Source organism: Diabrotica virgifera, chromosome 3, assembly GCF_917563875.1.
Source record: "Diabrotica virgifera virgifera chromosome 3, PGI_DIABVI_V3a".
Taxonomy (NCBI): domain Eukaryota; kingdom Metazoa; phylum Arthropoda; class Insecta; order Coleoptera; family Chrysomelidae; genus Diabrotica; species Diabrotica virgifera.
This window is the reverse complement of record NC_065445.1, coordinates 189,910,125-189,933,340: the sequence shown is the minus strand read 5'-3', so window position 1 is coordinate 189,933,340 and position 23,216 is coordinate 189,910,125. Positions and strand designations below refer to the sequence as shown.

General features: G+C 35.9%; 1 protein-coding gene across 3 annotated transcripts in view; it reads right to left on the bottom strand.

Moving 5' to 3' along the window:
• Positions 1-5,194: 5,194 nt before the first annotated feature.
• The window catches only part of LOC114333619 (glucose dehydrogenase [FAD, quinone]-like), a 61,660-nt gene continuing 43,638 nt past the window's right edge, over positions 5,195-23,216 (bottom strand). For all 3 annotated transcript variants that reach the window (XM_028283533.2, XM_028283535.2, XM_028283534.2), the window contains 3 exons: positions 22,653-22,849; positions 9,101-9,317; positions 5,195-5,850 (listed from right to left, as the gene is read on the bottom strand). In XM_028283533.2, the coding sequence (XP_028139334.1) occupies positions 5,567-5,850; positions 9,101-9,317; positions 22,653-22,849 (698 nt within the window). In that variant the 3' untranslated portion in view covers positions 5,195-5,566. The remainder of the gene's footprint in view (positions 5,851-9,100; positions 9,318-22,652; positions 22,850-23,216) is intronic.

Genomic DNA, 23,216 nt, shown 5'->3' with positions numbered 1-23,216 from the left:
ATCACCATGACCGATTTAAGCAAGTCATTTTTTGTTTAAAATTATATCGGAAGTGATCTTTAGAAAATAATAATATCAAGTACGTTTTATTCAATGCAAGTAAATGTCTTAGAAAATAATGCCTTATAGACCGGGCAGTACCGTCGCCCCCGCTAGCAAAATTATTCCGATTCAATTTTTTTCCACAAACTTACTCAAAAAAAGGTCCTTATAACATATCCACAGGGTGCCGTGGTCGAAAAATTGTTTAAACAATTTTTTTTAAAACAAATTCACAAAAATAATTGTTTTATTTCGAACAATTTTTTAGATAATTTGGGCCATTCTGAGCAAAAAAGGTCTCCTGTCATTTTTCTCTAAAATTGATTGTTGTCGAGTTATATGCGATTAAAAATTTGAAAAATGCGAAAATGGCTATTTTAAAGGCTTAATAACTAGATTAAAAATTATTATTTTGAAATTCAAAATGTGACTAAATCAAGTCTCAAATCCCTTCTTCAAGGTCCTGAAGAGATTTTTGTCATTATTTTATTACAAAACCGCTATTTTTAATTATTAACAATTAGCGCTATAGTACAACTGTATCGTAGCCCCCGTTAGCGAAACTATTTTGATTAAATTTTTTTGCACAAACTTACTCAAAAAGAGGTCCTTATAACACATCCACAGGGTGCCGGGCGGTGCCGTGGTTCAAAAATTGTTTAAACAATTTTTTTTTAAACAAATTCACAAAAATAATTTTTTCATTGCGAACGATTTTTTTTTTTAGATAATTTGGGTTATTCTGAGCAAAAAAGGTCTCTTGTGATTTTTCTCTAAAATTGATTGTTGTCAAGTTATATGGCCATTTTCGCATTTTTCAAATTATAAATCGCGTATAACTCGACAACAATCAATTTTAGAGACAAATCACAAGATACCTTTTTGCTCAGAATGTCCCAAACTATCTAAAAAAATTGTTAGAAGTGAAAAAATTCTTTTTGTGAATTTGTTCAAAAAAAATTGTTTAAACAATTTTTCGACCACGGCACCGCCCGGCACCCTGTGGATATGTTATAAGTATCTCTTTTTGAGTAAGTTTGTGCAAAAAAATGGAATCGGAATAATTTCACTAACGGGGGCGGCGATAAATCCTGGACTATAGCGCTAATTGTTAATAATTAAAAATAACAGCTTTGTAATAAAATAATGACAAAAATCTCTTCAGAACCTTGAAGAAGGGGTTTGAAATTTGATTTGGTCACTTTTTGAATCTCATAATAATAATTTTTAATCGAGTTATTAAGCCTTGAAAATGGCCATTTTCGCATTTTTCAAATTTTTAATCGCATATAACTCGAGAACAGTAAATTTTAGAGAAAAATGACAAGAGACCTATTTTGCTCAGAATGACCCAAATTATCTAAAAAAAATTGTTCGAAATGCAAAAATTATTTTTGTGAATTTGTTTAAAAAAAATTGTTTAAACAATTTTTCGACCACGGCACCGCCCGGCACCCTGTGGATATGTTATAAGGACCTCTTTTTGAGTAAGTTTGTGCAAAAAAATCGAATCGGAATAATTTCGCTAGCGGGGGCGACGACATATTAATATTGTTATATTATATTACAATAACGATACCCGGTCTATTAATATTAACATATTACGGCACATAATAGTGAAATGTACTGTTTTACATAGGGGTGCGGGGGGTAGTTGAAATGTGGTGTTAACGACGTATTCTGAAAATATCATGGATGGATTGTAAAATAAACGCACAATTTTTGAGCAACTAGGAAAAGAATGCGATGTTTTAAATTCCATAAAAATTGAGAAGTTGGAATACTTGGGGCACATTATGAGACGTGAAAAATACGAAATATTAAGGAATGATTATAATGCATGGTAAAATCAAAGGCAGAAGAGTTGTAGGAAGACGTAAAATCTCAAAACTGCAAAATATCCGTGAATGGTTTGGATGCAGTAAAGAAGAGGAAAAAGAAGAATATTAGGAATAATAATCTTTCTTCGTATTCTTCCTCTTCTTTTAATAGGACTATGTCCTGTTTCTTCTGTTACAGTCTCTGTTGCGATCCGGAGCTCCAGCTCTCGTACCATCGTTTTTTGGGTCTTCCTATGGGTCAGTTGGTGTTGTGGTATCTGCACATGCGTTGTCGTGCTCTTGTCCATCTCACTACGTCTTGAACGCCTAACTCTCTCAATGTGTCTTCGTTTCGTATTCTGTCTCTGAGTGTGATACCTCTTATGGATCTTAGAGTTTTCATCTCTGTTGTTCTCATTATTTGTTTGGTCTTTGTTGTCTCGGCCCTTGTCTCAGCCGCGTCAGTATGGGTCAGGAATAATAATGTTTCCATAAAATCATGAATATTTCGCTTCGTCTTATTTCTTCTTCTTTCTCATAATACTTAGTGCCCTTCAGGGCGTCGGAGGTAGGGGTGCGCCTCTTATCCATTTCTTCCATGCACTTCTATTGGTGACCAGGTTCTTCATGCCTCTTATGAGACATGGCCATGTCTCTCTTTTCACCTATACGATGGGTTTGGTCCACACATGACTTCCTTGGTCTTTCCTTTCTTCTTTTGTTTCCCATTTTGGCTTCATGTACCTTTTTTGTTAGTCTCTTTTGCTTCATTCGCTCTATGTGGCCAAACCAGTTCAATTGTTTGTTTTCGATCTTCCTCATTATCGGTTCTTGCTCCAGCTCTCTCTTTATACCTTCATTTCTAAATCTTTTAAATGACCCCGCAACACTTCTTATGGAAAAGTGGTCCCGGCCAAATTTAACAAAATTTTGGTCAATGATAGTTCTCAGTGAGTAGATTAAAAAAGTCCGTGGCACCTGGGTCTGAAACACTATTATTCTCGAGCTACAGCCTTCTTAAGTTCTTAAATTCACGTACTCGGTTTACGTTAAGTGCACTTATTCACGGTCAAGTGAATGAACATATCTCTTCTTTAAAGAAGAGAGACTTATTTTCTTCATGCATGTTGCACATGAATTCGTGGTTAAAAATAGATGCATCGTATTTTAGTCTTCAGAAAATCTTCGAAAAGTACTCTGAAAACTGAGGAAGTGCGATAAACAATGTTTTGCTACAGCGACATAAGAATTATCATGTTTCATGAATGGTTCAGACTTATCCAATACCAGCATAGCTGCAGTAGCTGCTGCTGCTTTCCTCCCCCCGCATGGGCGCCCATATACAAATGTTTGGGGGGGGGGGGCAGACGTTAAGACTGAAGACGTTGCACATTACATTTTGTATACTTTGGATGACAATATATAGTTTACAGCAACCGAAAAGCCAGGGGGGAGCACGGCCCCCTTGCCCATCGTTATGGGCGTATATGTTCCCCCCGTAACACGGTCCAGAATTAAAGACAAAAATTTTTGAAACATAAAAAAATATATTAGCTGACATGAAACTTACTACAGACAGACAAATTCAACCCAATTAACTCGACAGTTAGGAAAATTAAGGGAACATATTGCACATGTTATTTCCTATGTCTTGTAGTTTGGGTTTATCTATTGTATGTATTTAGTGGTTGGTATTTTATTAAAAGTCGTCTCCTCTTCCAAGGCAAGTGTTTCGCCACTTCTACTGAAGCGCCTTCAGAAAACTGAGGAACAACCACAATAAGTGCTACTAGAGCAGAACAAGACATCTCACGTTTTCACGCATGCAGAATAAAGTGCCTCTAAAAATCATTAGATATGCTGACCAAGCAGTAGTTTTTGCAATTATCTTAAATGATTTGTAAAGAATATTCTTCAGCATATCAGATTAAATGGACTTGATCTCAATCCGAAAAGAAAAAACAAAGTACGCACATAGTAGTAGGTAAACGCGAAATATTAATTATAATCTTCTAGTGATAACTACCGACCTATTAGGATACTTCAGTAACAATTACGGAATATTTTCCTTGGGCGAGGGGGGCGACTTCCAATAAAACACCAACTCCAAAATATATCAAATAGATAACCAAACCTACATAAAAGACATAGGTAATAACATGTGCAATAAGTTCCCTATATTTTCCTAACTGTCGAGTTAATTGGGTTGAATTTGTCTGTCTGTAGTAAGTTGCATGTAAGCTAACATATTCCAACGTGTAATAATCATGTTTAAACATTTTTTTCATTAATTCTGTACCGTATTACTAGGGGAATTCCCCTATCCCCCCCTAAATCCGCCACTGTTCAGTAGTTTTCTAAACATAAGGTGTAACTGCAGTTATTGGATAGAACCTTGGTTTCCTCGAAAGCGGCACCGACAAACTGCGACAGTAACACTGCGATGAATGACGTCATAAAAAACTGTACCACGCAAAATAATAGCAGTGGTTTCCAAGGATGCGTTGGAAACCACCGCTTGCTGTTTACACATTTCATTGCCGCAGTTAAGAACCTTGAATTTTTCACCGTAATCTGACGTCATTCATCGCAGTGTTACGGTCGCAGTTTGTCGGTACCGCTTTCGAGGAAACCAAGGCTTTAGTGAGAAGCATTCATGAAAGCATGATCATTGTTATGTCACTCTAGCAGCACATTTTATATCTCACTTCTTCAGTTTTCTGAGAACTTTTCAGAGGTTTTCTGAAGACTTATATGCAGCATGCAAATATGAATGAAGAAAATGAGTCTGTCTTTTTTCAGTAATAGATATTTTCATTAATTTTACCGTGAATTAGTGCACTTAACGTAAACCCAGTACCTGAATTTACGAACTTCATAAGGCTGTAGCTCGAGAATGATAGTTTTTCAGAGTTTCAAAGTTTCGTTAAATTTGACCGGGACCACTTTTCCATAAGGTGTGTTGTGAGGGGTCCTTTCGTAACTCCAGCTATTCTTTTAATGTATTTCATCTCGTACGCGTTTATCATTGATTCATGTTTCTTTTGCACAATCCAAGTTTCCACCACGTGGTCATTATCGGATTAACTATGATGTTCTATGTATACTCGAGTTTAGTTTTGTTATATATTTCTTATTTCCCAAAGATTGTATTATTTAATGAGTAATACAGGTTAGTAGCCTTCTTCAATTTATTATTTATTGCCATGTCTGTTTTCCCATCATCTGTTATTATATTTCCCAAAGCTTCGCCTCATTTAAGAAAGTTTTTGTTGTAGAATTATATAGAACTAAATTATAAAAAAGGTTCTGTCAAAAAAAAAACATACAAATAGGTATTAAATTGTTCTCTATTTAAAATAAATAATATTTGATTTATAAATATTAAAAATTATTATGAGCAATATCTTTTGTCTATTTTAACTATTTTCTATCACTACAATAAATTAAATACAATCACAACCTTAATAATAAAAAATACATTTATAAATATGTATAAATATGTAAGTATGGACATTGTGGCAATTGTTTCAGTCTTGTGTAGATCTTGGAACTAATATGACTAATAAATAATTATAGCTATTGAACAGAGATCCTTGTATAAATGAAGATTTGCTAACGGTTCTATAGTTACTCTATTTTATAAATGTTTTTTTTTTGTTTTATCTCAACCTAAAATTATTTGTAAAACAATTCCAAATTGTTTAGCTTCGTTTCTTCCACGTCTTTTTAATCAAATCGGCAGCTTTTTCTCCAATCATGTAACCAGCTGTGGTGATATGGCCTGAGGTAGGGCCTGGAATAACACTAGCGTCTGCCACTCTCAAATTGTGGACTCCGCGGACTCTTAGTTTGGAATCTACTACAGCTTCTGGGTCGTTGTCTGGGCCCATTTTACACGTAGATGTGTAATCTCCAAGAGATGTTGCTAGCTGACAGAGTGAACATAGCCAGTATGCATCGGAGTCGAATACATGGTGTCCACAACCTAAAAATTATCATGATAATAATAAAATTTTACATGAAAAACGTAGTCTATCACACTTAAAAACCTATCGTTGATATAATTTCTTAAATTTCTCTACAATAATCAAAGTGGTGTACATACTGAAAGGTAAAAAGCTAATTTGAGAAAACTCAACAAGGAAATAAAAGAAAGATGAAAAGCTGATAAACAACAATAGATGTGAAGACATTGAGAGCCACGATCAAAACTACCAGCCGAGAGATCTATTTAGAAAAATACTCTACATAACAACAGACTTTGGACAGAATTAGACAGAATTTGAACAGTTGAAGATAAAACAAGAAGCCTGAGAACCAACAGGGAAGATATATCAGAGACAAGGAGATTATATTGCCGGGATCTATAAAGATGATCAACGCCAAGAACTTGTTCACCAAACAACCGAAGAAATGGAAGAAGAATCTAATATACCTACTAGAGAACGAAATAAAACTGGCGATCAGTAAACTCAAGCATAACAAAGCGCCAGGTCCGGTTATAATAGTAGAAATGCTCAAAGCCACAGAATAAACCGGAATAAAATTACTCCACGTGCTCTGTAACAACATATGGCATTCCAAGCAATGGCTTGACGATTGGACAAAATCTACAATAACGACAATAGGCAGCTTCCATAAATGTGATAACTATAGAACCATCTCCCTTATCTCATATGCCAGTAAAATAATGTTACACATAATCATTGAGAGACTGAAAACTTTCTTGCAAAGAGAAATACCCCAAGTTCAAACTGGATTTACCAAACGTAGAGGTACTCGAGAACAATTTTTGAACATAACAGAAATAATAGAAAAATCTAGGGATTTCAATCCCTATTTCCCACTATACCTATCTTTTATAGATTATCGTAAAGCGTTTGACAAGGTCAAAATGACAACACTTATGGCAAATATTAAAAGAGTTTGTTGTGGCGTACCACAACACATAATTCCACTTATAACTGAACTGTACGAACACACTACTGGAAGAGTTAAAGTGCATACAATCTCAAACAAATTCCATCCAGAACAAGGTGTCAGACAAGGATGTATACTGTGTGCTTATCCCAGTCTCAAACGAATTACATCCAGATTAGGATGTATATTGTCTCCACAATTATTTAACATATATGTGGATCATATTATGAGAAGAGACCTTGAAGGATGGGAAAAGGCTATCTCAATAAATGACAGAAAAATAAACAATCATCCACACAAAACCACGATTGAACGACTTAAGGTCGTGAACTAAGAAAGATAGATGCCATTAAAATGATCTTTTGGAGAAGAATGTTACGAATTTCATGGACCGACGACAGGGCAAATATTCAATTATTAAAGGAAATAAAAATGTAGTATGTCAAAGTGTGTAAGTAATCTATTTCTTTAGCTGAGCGCTTTCGACATAAACGTCATCATCGGAGCTAATGGTCAAATAGTAAAAAAGTACCGCCACATTGAGGTGTAATCATTTGCATCTTATGAATATAAATGTGATTTTTGATTGCAAATGCTAATTGCTTTGTCCTCCGTACAACACCAAACAGTAAAAAACAGAAAAAACGGCCACATACACGTTGCACAAACACATAAAAACTTTTTTCATGGTATGGGTGTAGGTATCACCCATCCATTCTTGGCCTAGTAAGACAGTCAGCTGTCTCTACTCTTTTTTATTATTTGACCATTAGCTCCGATGATGACGTTTATGTCGAAAGCGCTCAACTAAAGAAATAAATTACTCACACACTTTGACATCCTACATTTTTATTTCCTTTATTTATTCAAGTGTGTACAAACTTATCAGTCTTTCAACTATTACATACTAAATATTCAATTTTAAATTAGCTAAATGTCAGCCAAAGGCCTCTATCAAAGTCCATCTCCAACAATTAAAATACTTTGGGCATGTTATGAGAGCAGATGCACAAAACAGAATGACTTATTATCCAACGAAAGGTAGAAGGCCGAAGATCACGAGGAAGATCCCCAACAACATGGATCGACCAAATTGCAGGAATATGTAAAATACGTATGCATACGTTAAAAGAAATGACTAGATACAGAGATCTTTGGAGACGGACAATACACGACATTACGATGATGTCATCACTACCTCCGGGGAAAATAAAGAAAATTCATCTTTTGAAAGTAAACTTTAGTTCTCTTTTTGTTGATTCGTTTGGGATCTCATTTTTGCAATTCCTATTTTCAAAGATTGCTATCGTATCTGTCAAAAGGTATTACCGCCGTCGGAGTCTAATTTGACCGACAAAAGTTGCAGAAAGAGCTAGCACAAAAAAAAAAGAATGTGTGTGTACTTTGTACGCACGTAAGAAGATATTCTTCTATTATATAATAGGTAATTTAAACGAAGTAAATATACTTAAAAGGTTATTTGTACTTATTTTATTTAAAAATCAAACTAACTTTCTTATCTACCACTTTCAAAAAAGAACAATATCTTCAAAAATTATATAATAATATTCTTACAATCATGAAATCTATAAAAAAAAATAAAAAAATAATAACTTGCTTGGGGCTTGAACCCACTTCACGTCTACCGCGCCGTACGAAAGTTGACGCCATTTCAAACTGCACCAAACTCTCGTATACGTCATGTGGGAATATACACAAACTAAACGTTTACACCATAAATTTATATGAATTTAATAAAATTATTAGTTTGATTTTTGTCGAAATAAAATACAACAAAATATAGAGTAAGAAAACGATATATGAGATGAAGATTTGTAGAAAGTTTGTTCGTAATCAGATTATGTAAATTAAAGCATTGCCTACTAATAGGTAATTACATTATTTTGTTTACATTTTCCAAATAGATAGGTATTGAAACTATTAGGTATTTCCAACTGAAACATTTAGAATTACATACCTGCGGCTTTTCAAAACTATTTAAAAAGTCACTATAATTATAAATTTGATTTTATTTCTGTCCACACATCAATAAAAACTAATATTATACAATATTTTTGTTTACCGATAACCTCCATATTGAACAATTATTGACAGATCATTTCAAAATTTCAACACCCAATCAGAGCCCGTATAACAACTAATACCATACTGTCGGTGTGCGCATGCGCGCGGATCAATCAAATTTTACCCTCAATCGATTCGCCGCTAAAGAAGAATATCTTCAAAAACGAAGAACTGTAACTAAAATATAACCAAAAGCCGTATAAATATATAATCAACGATGCATGTTTTACCTGGAATGGGAACACCGACGAGTTGAGCGCCATATTTTTGTAAAGCTGGACTTTTGGCAATCCTCTGAGCTTCTCTTATTCCTTCCAAAAGCGTTCTGGCGTCGTAGTGACCGGGATCCGTAAGATAGTTGCTGTATATTTTAGGCCAGTGATAGGGGTTGTTTGTCTTAAGTTTTAAGTATCCAGACGACTTGGGATATAGCAATACTGGCAAAATCTAAAAAAATACATGTCGTAGTTGTCGTTATTATCAAATGTGAAGTTGATAATGAAAATAATTTAAAAAATACAAAAGTGTAAAAAGACAATATTTAAAAATTATAAATTAATAACCTCCAGTGATCACAATCACTGGAAACATGTAATTATTGTTATGAGGGAAAGTATCTAAGAGAACTTTTAAATCTATCTCATAGATGGCAAAGGTCCAAATGATATTACTATTTTATTATGTTTAAGATTAAATTATAAGAGTAAAAAAAGATCATTTATTTTATGTTGTTTTATTTGGTATAAAACAATCATCTTAATCTTTATTTTTGTTTCAGGTATGACTCGTTTTTAATTTCATAGCAGACTCATTTTGGTAAGATATTTAAATTTTTTTTATGTTCTAACTCATAGATGCATATATGGGTGTAACAAATATTAGGTCTGGATCCCGCGTATGAAAACAAAGTTGATTAATAGCAAGCTGAAAATTTGTTAGTAGCTTAAGGGTGTCTAGTTGGATAAACATTGATATATGGGAACACTGGAACAGGGGCAGTTTTAATTGTGGAACAGGTTAAAAATTTGGAACGGTCACACCACGAGAACGGCACATTTATTTTGTCCGACAGAGCAGACTTAAACTCTCCGAACAGAGATTAAACTCTCATGCAAAAATCAGACTGCTATTGACAACCTGTCATAATTCCTGTCATTTGACATATTCTACATGTTCCACTCATTAAAACGCCCATTTGGTGATAAATAGTAGTCTGATTTTTGCATGAGAGTTTAATCTCTGTTCGGAGAGTTTAAGTCTGTTCTGTCGGACAAAATAAATGTGCCGTTTTCGTGGTGTAACCGTTCCAAATTTTTAACCTGTTCCACAATTAAAACTGCCCCTGTTCCAGTGTTCCCATATATCAAAGTTTGTTCGACTAGACACCCTTAAGCTATTAACAAATTTTCAGCTTGCTATTAATCAACTTTTTTTTCATACGCGGGATCCAAACCTATATGTAACATATCTGATATGGTGGCAGACTTAAAAGTAAATACTAAATCTGCAGTTGATAATATTTATTACTGTTGTATATATCTGTTTAAATAACTTTGTCTTTTTGATAAAGCAGTTTCAATGCAATGCATTTCTGTGATTTCTCTAAAGCATTCGATTGTGTAAACCATAACATCTTGACTGACAATTTACAGCACTATGGATTTAGGGGAAAGGCTCTTAAATGGCTTAAATCATATCTTAATAAAAGAAGTCAGTTTGTAAGGGTTGACACGAAGACGTCTTCTTGCATGCCATTAGAATGTGGGGTACCTCAGGGTTCAGTTCTAGGCCCTTAATTGTTTCTGATATACATAAATGACATCTCTAGTCTGAACATTAAAGGTAAAATATGTCTCTTTGCAGATGATACTAGTATTACTTGGAGTAACACGGATATTATGGATCTTCGCAATACCATAGCTACAGACCTAGTCACCATTAAATCGTGGTGTCTAGAGGTAGTTGAATCGGTGAAGTTCTTAGGGCTTATTGTGGATGTCTCTAAAATGGAACTTTCACATTGATGCCTTACACAAAAAATTACGTTCTGCTTGTTTTGCGCTAAGATCAGTTGCTACGGAAATGAATTTGTCAACATCTAGGACCGTTTATTATGCCCTTTTTGAGTCTCATCTTCGGTACGCCCTTCCATTCTGGGGTTCGTGTTGTGCGACTCAATTTGAGCGTATTTTTAAACTACAAAAGAGAGCTCTTCGTTACTCCCTGAGACTCAATAGCAGAGTTCATTGCCAGGAATTCTTTAAAAAATTTAAAATATTAACTCTTCCTTCTTTGTTTGTTTTTGAATCCGTTTGTTTAATCCGCAAATATGCATCAGAAGGTCCAGAGAGACCCACTCACAACTATCCCCTTAGAAACGTGGAGCATAATCTTTATCTGCCAACCCCACGGTCTGAGCTGGTTAAGTGCTCTATACTATACAATTCGAGAAAAATGCACAATCACCTGCCATCTAACATCAAATCTATTGCAGCATTTCCCGCTTTTCGCAAGGCCTTGAAAGCTTATTTGCTTGAGAGAGCTTTTTATACAGTGAATGACTTTTTTATAAACGATTTGAATTCAGCAAATTGACTTGGAGGATTATTACTTTCGAGTACTTTTGTACATATTTGCAGCGGCATAGATCTTTTGATTTACTTTCCCTTTCCCTTTTCCTCGTTCGCCTTCTTTTTGCTCTGACGTATACATATTGTTTGCAAAATTTTTAAAATTTTTTAATGTGTACTTAATAACTATAAAATTGTATTTAAGTAGTATAACTCACGCCATTTATTTGGTGTATGTTTCTGTTTTTATTTTGTTTGTAGTTTTTATTATTTTTTGTTTTTTATTGTATTTTTTATTTTGTATAAGCTTTGTCCACAAATTGTAAAAAATTTTTGACAATAAAGCATACCTTACTTACTTACTTCAAATTAATTTCAATGTTTTACCGTAATAAAATTCTTATGTTAGAAGAGTTTACCGTCAACAGGATTTTTTAAGAAATTTGTGAAAGAATATAAACACAAGGCTGTATTTTGTCTCCTCTTAATCATCAATCTCTACTCTGACGAAATATTTATAGAAGCTTTGGACGAAATTTTACTAAACGGGTACCGGCTAAACATCATGTATACTAGAGAGCTCTATATACAGATGGCACCGTAGTATTTGCGGACAACCTAGAAGACCTACGAGTCCGTATGAACAAAATCACGTATTACAGTCAAGTATATGGACTCAAAAGACTAAGTTTTCGATCTAATGGCATATAAAACAACATAATGTTACTCTACATCCCACCAGACTGAAATCAATGGGAACCTTCTCTGGTTACACCCCCGAGGCTTCTACAATTTGCAAGCCATAACGCATGCTGAGACTAAGGAAGACGAGTGGAATTTTACAATTTATAATTCACGTCCCATCTGCTCAGCGCGGTAAAGTTCGAATGGGAGTGGTTCCCTTCATACTCCAATCAGAGTAAACATGTAAATAAAAAATGATTAACCATTTTCAATTTCGTTGCAAAACGAAAATACAGCCGTATCATATTCTAGTCCAATCAGAGAGTGCAGCAAGCACCTCTACCGGATTCGAAACTTATTATTAGTCTCTCATCAAGAGGCACATATGCTGCTCTCTTTCTCTCTGATCCAACCAAAACAAACCCCGGCGTTCAGTCACGGATTGCAACGAACGAAATGGCATAGATGCCCTAGCGGCAACTGCTAGCAAAAGACTAAGTTTTCGATCTAATGGCATATAAAACAACATAATGTTATTCTAGATCCCACCAGAACAATGGGAGCCTTCTCTGATTACACCTCCAAGGCTTCTTCAATTTGCAAGCCATAACGGATGTTGAGACTAAGGAAGATGAGTGTAATTTTACAATTTATAATTCACGTCCCATCTGCTCAGCGCGGTAAAGTTCCAACGAGAGTGGTTCCCTTCATACTCCAATCAGAGTAAACATGTAAATAAAAAATGTATAACCATTTTCAATGGTTCAATGATTTACATTTACTCTGTGTGGAGTATGAAGGGAACCATTCTCGTTGGAACTTTACCGCGCTGAGCAGATGGGACGTGAATTGTAAATTGTGGAATTCCCTCATCTTCCTTAGTCTCAGCATCCGTATGGCTTGCAAATTGTAGAAGCCTCGGAGGTGTAACCAGAGAAGGTTCCCATTGTTTTCATTCTGGCGGGATGTAGGATAGCATTATGTTGTTTTATATGCCATTAGAGTGAAAACTTAAGTCTTTTTGCTAGCAGTTGCCGCTAGGGCATCTATGCCATTTCGTTCGTTGCGATCCGGGACTGCACGCTGGGGTTTATTTTGGTTGGATCAGGGAGAGCAGCATATGTGCCTCCTGATGAGAGACTAATAAGTTTCGAAACCGGTAGAGGTGCTTGCAGCACTCTCTGATTGGACTAGAATATGGTTCGGCTGTATTTTCGTTTTGCAACGAAATTGAAAATGGTTATTCATTTTTGATTTACATTTACTCTGTGTGGAGTATGAAGGGAACCATTCTCGTTGGAACTTTACCGCGCTGAGCAGATGGGACGTGAATTGTAAATTGTAGAATTCTCTCATCTTCCTTAATCTCAGCATCCGTATGGCTTGCAAATTGTAGAAGCCTCGGAGTTGTAACCAGAGAAGGTTCCCATTGTTTTCAGTCTGATGGGATGTAGAGTAACATTATGTTGTTTTATATGCCATTAGATCGAAAACTTAGTCTTTTGCTAGCAGTTGCCGCTAGGGCATCTATGCCATTTCGTTCGTTGCAATCCGTGACTGCACACCGGGGTTTGTTTTGGTTGGATCAGAGAAAGCAGCATATGTGCCTCCTGATGAGAGACTAATAAGTTTCAAAATCGGTAGAGGTGCTTGCTGCACTCTCTGATTGGACTAGAATATGATGCGGCTGTATTTCGTTTTGCAACCCAAATTGAAAATGGTTATTCATTTTTGATTTACATGTTTACTCTGATTGGAGTATAAAGGGAACTATTCTCGTTGGAACTTTACCGCGCTGAGCAGATGGGACGTGAATTATAAATTGTAAAATTCCCTCATCTTCCTTAGTCTCAGCATCCGTTATGACTTGCAAAATTGTAGAAGCTTCGGATGTGTAACCAGAGAAGGTTCCCATTATTTTCAGTCTGGTGGGATGTAGAGTAACATTATGTTGTTTTATATGCCATTAGATCGAAAACTTAGTCTTTTGCTAGCAGTTGCCGCTAGGGCATATATGCCATTGATGCAATCCGTGACTGCACGCTGGGGTTTGTTTTGGTTGGATCAGAGAGAGCAGCATATGTGCCTCCTGATGAGAGACTAATAAGTTTCGAAACCGGTAGAGGTGCTTGCTGCACTCTCTGATTGGACTAGAATATGATTCGGCTGTATTTTCGTTTTGCAACGAAATTGAAAATGGTTATTCATTTTTGATTTACATGTTTACTCTGATTGGAGTATGAAGAGAACCAGTCTCGTTGGAACTTTACCGCGCTGAGCTGATGGGACGTGAATTATAAATTGTAAAATTCCCAACCAAACCTACTTATGCTTCTATACCCTTTCACCAAGATAGGCTATCTGGGGATATTTCGAACATTCTCAAAAGATCAGTAGACAACATCCGAATTTCATTTAAAGTATCCAACAACTTAGGACATTCTCTATCCAATTCCAAAGATAGCATCAATTACATGAATCGTAGTGGTGTTTATAGACTACAATGTTCTGACTGTGATGCTACTTACATAGGAAGAACTTGTAGATCACTTGCTTCTCGCTCTCTTGAACACACCAAAAGAGAGAACACCTCTACCTTTTCTCAACATCTCAAACAAAAAAATCATACGTTGAATATCCCAGATGATGTCGCTCTACTTCACAACATCCCACAGAAAGACTTCTTAAAATTAGACTTGTACGAGGACCTAGAAATAATAAAAGAAAAACAGAAAAGTCCGAATTGTGTCAACCGCCATGTTTCGTTCAACCACTCCATCGACAACTTTTTTCTTAACACATTTACAATATCACTTTTCACCCCCCTTCTACTGCTTCGTTCACATTCACACTTATAATAATTTATCTGGTACTAGCCACAATATTCCTTTTGTCATCTTCAGCCAGCTAACCACTTTTATCTATTCATAACTACATATAAATTACTGATATCATCATCCACAGACATCCACATTATATAAATTTTCATCTACATACAACCCACTATCATATTTCTACATATGGCTATGCTCACCGTAATTATTCAATCTGTCATTACCAAAATATAACACTAATCTTTAGTAAAACCAAATTCAATAGTCCAAGTTTCTTTCTGGGTCTCGTTCATATTCCTTTTCCATTAATTCCCTCACAGGCATCTCATACCCCCAGCCCCTATTGTCGTCATCCTATTACGGTTTTGGTTTTTGGACCCTTAGAGATCCGGGCAGCCTGCGAGCTCTTTGGGAATTAGTCGCCTAAGTTTGAGCTTGTGCTTTCTTAATGATACATCCCCCAGATTATTTAAGACATTTTTACACCTCAGTCACCCCCATTGTGATCTCTTACACACTTACCCACACAAATTCCAACAGCTACCAATAAGTTAAATAAATTCGATAACTTTAAATCAACAAAATTGTTTTTTTAATCTTAGATCTCTTGATAATAAGATTTGTTTACTAAATTTAGTTATCGAATACGAAACTTTTGTGTAATGTGGTTTGCCTAACTGCACTTACAGTATACGTGAATACATTTTTATTTATAACAAAATGAATTTTAAATGATAATTTTCACAATGAGTGTGTTGTTACATCATTTATAATTTTAACATGCTGTACACCTTAGTCTTAAATATGACAGGTTAATTTTTAACTTCCTGTGAAACTGTCATTTCTGTCTTGTCATCGTTCAGAGGTCCTATCCGTCTCATTGTCACTTGCCGTCATTCTTTCAACATGTAAACACGTCAAATCCACATCTCAGATGTTACCTTGGGCAGATTAGCTAAATATTTTAAACATCCATATTTAATGTAGCTTTTTAAATCAATGTTTCCTTGACAGACTTCTTTTACTGGGCTTTGACACACATATTTTTGTTAAATACTATCTTGGTGGTTAGCATGCACATTGCACGTGAATATAACTGATAAGTTTTTTAACCGTAGTCAAAATTTCAATATCTTTGTATTATTTTATCAGGTTATATTCATTTTAGGTAAGCACTGATGATGACTGGTAAACCAGTCGAAAACTAGTTATGTGATTTTGATGTGGCCCTTTTGAGGGTTCTTAAATATACCTTTTATACAGGATTTTACTGTTTTTTTTTGTATTACATGGTATACAGCTAACCACAGGAAAACTGTTTCCTTGTGAAAAAAGTTAATGTTTCGGCCCTAGACTTTTTGTTTTACCCTCGTGTTTATTGAATAATCCTATAATTTTTGCTCTGTTTTACGAATGCTGAAGCGCATAAACTTGACCGGAGGACCTTTTAAAATGAACGACAATTTATAAATCGTGAAAAATATGGGAGGAATAATAGATTCTATAAAATATCGACGTTTTCCCCTTTTCACAATGAATTTCATGAGAATCCTTAAGCATGATATCCTGTTCAAAACAGCATATTATTTATTATTCATTATTCATGATCATGACAATATCACTAGCAAAATTGCCTAGTAGGAACATTAAGATTTGTAAACAATTTGTAATAATTTAAAATTTGTAGAAAATCAGTATGTTAGCCAACCGTAACACTGGTTGCCTATGAATGTTCGTATGTATGTTCAATATTTTTTCTCCAAAATATGCTATTTATTTACTTCGGGTCTTTAAGCATTTTCAGTTCTGAATAAAAAAGGATAAGTTCTTTCTTGTTTTTTTTTCTATTTTTTTTTAATTGCCATGCATAGTAATATAAATAGTTATAAAAAATATGAAAATTGTTTCATCCTTGAATTATTGAATAGCATCAATAATAATTGGTACTATATGTGTGTAGAAAACCAGTATATCCGCCAAACGTAACACTGGTTGCCTATTAATTTGCTTAGGTTACATTATTTTTTCTCCAAGATAAACTGTTATTGGGAAAAATAATTTATCTTCGAGTCTTTTTTTAATTTGCAAACCTATACATAATACTAAAAAAATTATAATAGTTTAGTGTAATTAGGAAATAAGACAATTGCTAGATAAATGGGGTAGCTAGATTAGTACCATGTGAAAAAAGTACACAGTGTAATTGATACGGATATCTTAGGAAACAGAAATGTTCGAAAATTAAATAAGATTTATGTACCTATGACAGATCAAAAGATACAGTTTTCATTATAATGTAGCTGGTTGAAAAATATAGTAATAAAAAGACAAATGCTCGTGGGGTAATGATTTAGTTTCAGAAATCTATAGAGTAGTTCGCGAGATTCGGTAGTAAGAGATGAGTTCTTAGTGAGCATGTAAAGGTAGTTATGTACATATTATGGATTAACAACTAGCATCAGGACAGGTGCACGAGATACTAATAAATTTCCTACGAAAGTAAGATTTTATCAGATCCCAATGATTGTAGTACCTAATTATTTATCCTCATTAGTGTGGGATCAGATAACAAGAGAACAAAACAGGTTTAGAACAAAAACTGGAGACAAGCTCGACTGAACAAAAAATTGTAAAATTTTTTCACAGAAAGAGGACAAAAACCGAGTACATAGGTATCCATGTGTTCATTTGAATATTAAATTATCACCTCAAATAAGATGATAACTAATGATCAGGCCCGTTTTACACCCTGCCAGCGCCCTAGGCACAACGAAGAGTAGCGCCCCTTTTTATACCCCTTACAGCTGATTACGCCCCTCCCCTTCCCCCCACCAGCCCTACCATAACGCGCCTACACCCCGTAAATTTAGATTTAGTCTGAAATGCCAGTTTTGGTTCGGGAGGACTTTAGACTTAATGTCCCTTAACTCTCCTTTACAAATTATCCTGATTCTTTTCGAGAGCCTTCCCATTATCCACCACCTATGGACCCGCCGTGTCCCGGACTGGCAACCGGTAGCCGTGAGGTATCTACTGGCCTCCGGTGGGAATGCGTGTAACGTACCTCACGGCATCACGGACCACCCACTCTCCCTTCTTTACATTTGAAGTATTTACATTATTTACAGTATTCGTTTAATCACATTTTCTTTGGATTATTTTTGGTTTGTTGGCTTACCACTAGACTGACTAGAGATTCATACAATAGCTTTTTTTCTGGTTTTCCGTGTTGCAAAGTCGTCAATAATGTTTTTGTAGTCTAATTTTAAAGTAATGTCGTTTTGGGTGCACAGCAACAATAAGCCATTAAGCTTTTCATCAACCATCGACGATCTAATTTCTGACTTCACTCTTTTCAAAGCTGAAAAGCTACGTTCAGCTGTGCAGTTCGTCACAGGTAAGGTTAAAAATATCCTGAGAGCAACCTCCAAATTGGGGAAAGTGTTCTCTAATCTGTTTGATTTTATGTAGGCGTACATTTCTTTGATCTTAGAAAGGTTCTCCAAAACCATGTATTGTTTGAAATGGTTACATTCCTGGGCAAAGTCTTCCCCATCAATATCATTCTTGTATACTTCTCCTAACAGTTTAGCTTCACAAGCCACCTCATTGGAATTTTTCTCTTCTAGATTTTGTAAGATCTTAAATCTTGTGTCGAGATTTTTATAGGCCTCCCTTCTTTTGTTGAGCTGCGAAGCTATGTTGTCAACAATGGCAATAAACACCCCAGTGCGAAATCTTTCTCGAGAAGATGTTTCTTCCATGCTTCTGTCCTTTTCATCGGGCAATAACTTTCTTTTTCTTACTTTGTCGTATACAGCTTCTTCTTTTTCTGCAAGTTTCAATGCTTTGGACTCGAAATCATCAAATAAATCTCTCTTTTCACTCAAAAACGAAGATAGTGTTTCAAGTTCCTTTGTGGCACCAAATAGGTCTAAATCTTGATTTTGAAGAGTCTTACTTGTTTTATCAACTCTCTCGAGAATTTCGTCCCAGATCACAGTTAATAACGTGGTTTGGAAATGTCCAAGTGTTTTTAGAAACCCAGCGGCTGTGCATTGTGTTGCTGGTGTCTGAGTATTGTCTTTATTTAGCTCTTCAAGAGCATCTTTTAATTCATGTCGACTTATTTTTAAAGCTCGAAGGGCGTCTGCCCTAGCAGACCATCTTGTGTCACTCAGGGGTTTTACCATTAGCTTTCTCTGATCTTTCTTTGATTTTCCTTCGTTAATCTTTTCAATATGACTTTTTAGGATGTTCCACCTGTAAGTGGATGCCGAGAAAAAAGCATACAGCCCTTGTACGAATGTAAAAAATATTGTGGCTTCTGGACACGCCTTCTCGGCAGCAAAACACCCAGCAAGGTTTAGTGAGTGGGCTGCACATGGTACATAGTCAGCAAGATCATTTTTGCTTTTAATCCTTGCCTGAAGACCTGAGTATATGCCCGACATGTTTGATGCATTGTCGTAACTTTGTCCACGACAGTTATCGATATCCAGCTCAAGTTTCTCAAGTAAACTGAGGGTTGCTTCTTCCAAACTTCCAGATTTGTGGCATACACTTGGTAAGAGTTGTATCAGGCGTTCGTTGGCGCAAGCATTGGGCAATGAAACATACCGAAGTACTACAGCCAATTGGTCTGTGTGCGACACGTCAGGTGTGGAGTCTATGATTAAAGAGAAATAGCGAGCTTGCCTGATTTCATTCAAGATTTGTTTCAGTACTTCTTTGCTCATAATCTCAATAAATTCATTGCAAATGTCAGACGAAAGGTATGATACACTACCTTTGCCTTTGTTACCATGTGTTGCTATGTGTTGGGCGAGAAACGGATCAAATTCACTTATCAGCTCAAGACAGCCTAGAAAAAGTCCGTTTGATGTAGATCCAAACGTTTGGTTATCACCTCTAAATGGGAGACCTCTACTCGACAAAAATTTTACAACAGACACAACTCTTGTCAATATTTCTCGCCAATATTTCACTTCTTCCTGGTATTGACTTTGAATTTGTTTGGTGACATTAGATGTGGTCTTTTTCCTCAAAATAAATTTCAAAACATTAGCCCTGTGGTCGTCAGATTTTTCATGTTTCTCAGCTAATGCAAAGGAATTTTTCCAATCATTAAACCCTTTGTTAAAAGATGTGGATTTGTCCTCTGGTTGAAAAATAAGGCAGAATTTACAAAATACCTGCCCTGTTGATTGCGAGTAAATAAGCCAGTCTCTTTTGATCTTTTCTCCGTTCGGAAGCGTGACAAGAAATAAGTTGACGGAAAGCTTCCGTTTCACCTTACTTTTTCCATCGCCGTGATGTTCAGACTTTGAAAAATCAGCTTGCAGAAGATTTTGATCAAATTCAGAACTTATTATTTTATTTACTTGCGATTCATTTTTGATATTCCATGATGCCGAGTCTTCAAGCTCAAAATCGTATTGGTCTTCAACTGGGTCTTTGGGCTTCACACTTTCTACTACGAGGTTTGTGTCTGAGTTTGAGTTACTGTCGTGCTCGTGCACAATTGCAATAGTTGTATCTAATTCGGCCGACGTTGGAGAATGAATAGGGTCTTTCTCTTTAGTCTCAAAATTATATTGGTCTTCAACTGAGTCCGTAGGCTTGATTTTCGGGCGTTCTACTTCCAGGTTTTTTTCTGAGTTAGGTATGCTGTGTGCGATTGCAGTTGTTGAATCTACTGCGGCCGACGTTGATGGATGAATGAGAATTCTTAGGGGGTCATTTTTTACTGGATTACACGAAGACGGATTTTGTAGGTTTATCTGTGGTTTTGGCGCAACCTTGAAAAATCCGGATATTTTGGGGATCTTTTTCAAAACATTTTGCTCTTTTTGGTGTTTTTCAGCCGCTCGTTTACGAAACTCGGAACCACTTGGCTTTGAAGAACTCATTAGGATTCCTTTGAGAAGCTCAATAACACACGACTTTATTAAAAAACCGCCCTATCAATAAAATTAATACATTATTATAATGTTGTATATGAGCATAACCTTTGGAATGAGTTTTGTTGCTTGTATTTTACTTTATAAAATTAGATCACAATTTGCTGTGTTACTTCTATTCAATTTACTTACGCGCAAATAAATTGTCCCTTCTTCTTGATCACAGAATTTGTTTCACAGTATATTGTTCAAAATACTAAGAGGGTCACAACATGGATAAAAGAACTTCTTTTATCTGTGGTCACACTATACTATACCGATATTAAACCACACCACTACCACAGTCTTCAGTCTTCACTTCAGCACCTACAGATATCACATTGACTAGGACAAAAGAATATACTTTCAATTCATAATGATACACGTTGTCACAAATCATCCAAAAAAGGAAACAACAACAACTACAGATTTTCAAGTTGTGACAGGCGTAATCAATCCACGGTAGGAAGTGGGGAGGGTGGTCGGGGTGCGGGCGGAGAGAGAGGCCGAGCGTGGTTGACTAGCAACCAGTGGCGGTGGAAGGGGGCGCGAGGCGGGCTGTGTGGCTGGCACACGGCCACAAGTGGCACGTTAAGTACAGCGCGGAGCGCCGGGCGGGCTGTGATTTGGGTCAGATGTCGGCTTTCGGCAGTGGCGCAATAAATGAGGCATGCTGATACAACCACGGCAATTTTTTTTGCGCCCCCCAAAACCTAGCGCCCTAGGCACGTGCCTACCGTGCCTATTCGGTAAAGCGGGCCTGCTAATGATGATGAAATGATTGCGAAAACTAATAATTTTTAGTTTCTAGAATTTGTACCATATGGATTACAAAGCAATGGGGAAATAAATTAAGATGCATGAAGTAGAGTAGGAGCAAAATTGATGTTTCATCCATTTCAAGCAGAGGTAGAGCAAGATCAAGGAAGGCAAGGTAGTGATCAGTTAGGCAAAACATGTCTGTAAAGGGGACTAATATTGCTACGGCCACAGAAAAAAACTATTGGTAGGGGAGCAAAGTATGCTAAATTTGCAGTCACTCGAGCGTGATGGGGACCTATTGGGTTGTGATTATTAGGTCCTAAAACTAAAAAAAGTTAAGTAAAATTTTCCATTTTATTGGGGACTTTCCATTTTTTAATTTAATTTTTCATTTGCGACAATCATTTTTTCTGATTATAGCGCTATCTATCCATAATTCGAAAAAAGGTCTCGAATAAAAGTTGCTTATTTTTATGTAAAGAATCCCGTAACCCCCCACCCCACCTCCGCGGGGGGTCCTGTTTGGTACCATTCGATAAATTTTTGAAAAATGTTGAAGACGTATTGTTTAGTTTTTCGATCTGATGTTTCGCGAAATATTCGCATTTTTTTTGTGAAACTTTTTGACTCACCCATTCCCTTGCTCAAATCGTCAGATTTTTAAAATATGCATTCTTTTGCATCTACTTAACATACCTTATCTTAATCTGACAATTTCAAGTATTTTTAAGGATAGATTTTTTTTTAGTCCCCCTTAACGAACTTTCCTGTGTTAAGAGCTAATATATGGTAGAGGTACATCTGCAGGGTACCAGGTTTCTTCCCATATGATAATCTGACGCGCTCGAGTAACTGCAAAAATTCCCGCTTGGGCTCCCCTACCATATGGAGAAATTCAGTTAAAGAAGCGTACCGTGCATAGCGATGCAGGTGAAGAGAATGATGAAGATAATTAATTATGACAAATCGTTTTTATGATTTAACACTTACTTGTAGTACGGGCCTTCCTTCCAATGGTTTCCAAATAGTATTATACACTTCCTTAGATATTCCAAATAGTTTTCTGTAAACTAGGTTTTTATCGCCACTGATACCACCTCCGAAGAGCAACAGCTCAATGTTTGGTTGGCTTGGATTCCAAACCAGAGTTTTCTTAGTATTTAGATACGTCACAGCTTCCAGTCCACCTAAAAGTTAAAAGAATATTTTAACAGTGTTTAAAGATCTACTTTTGTGGGACTGTTAGTTAACTGATATCCTATTAACATACCAAAGTGTGTCCATATGAGTAAATTAATTATAAAAAAATAAATTTGTTACCTTCGTCTCTTTTTCTACTAAAATAAAACGTGTATATATAAATGTAAGATCTAGAAGAATGGCGAAGAACCGAGAGGTACTAACCACCATCAAATCTCGAAAGTTGGAATACTTTGGACACAATATGCGAAATTAATTCAGATATACCCTCCTACAGGCCCTCTTGCAAGGAAAAATATTTGGAAAGCGAGGTTCAGGAAGAAGAAGAACATCCTGGTTAAAGAACCTCAGAAC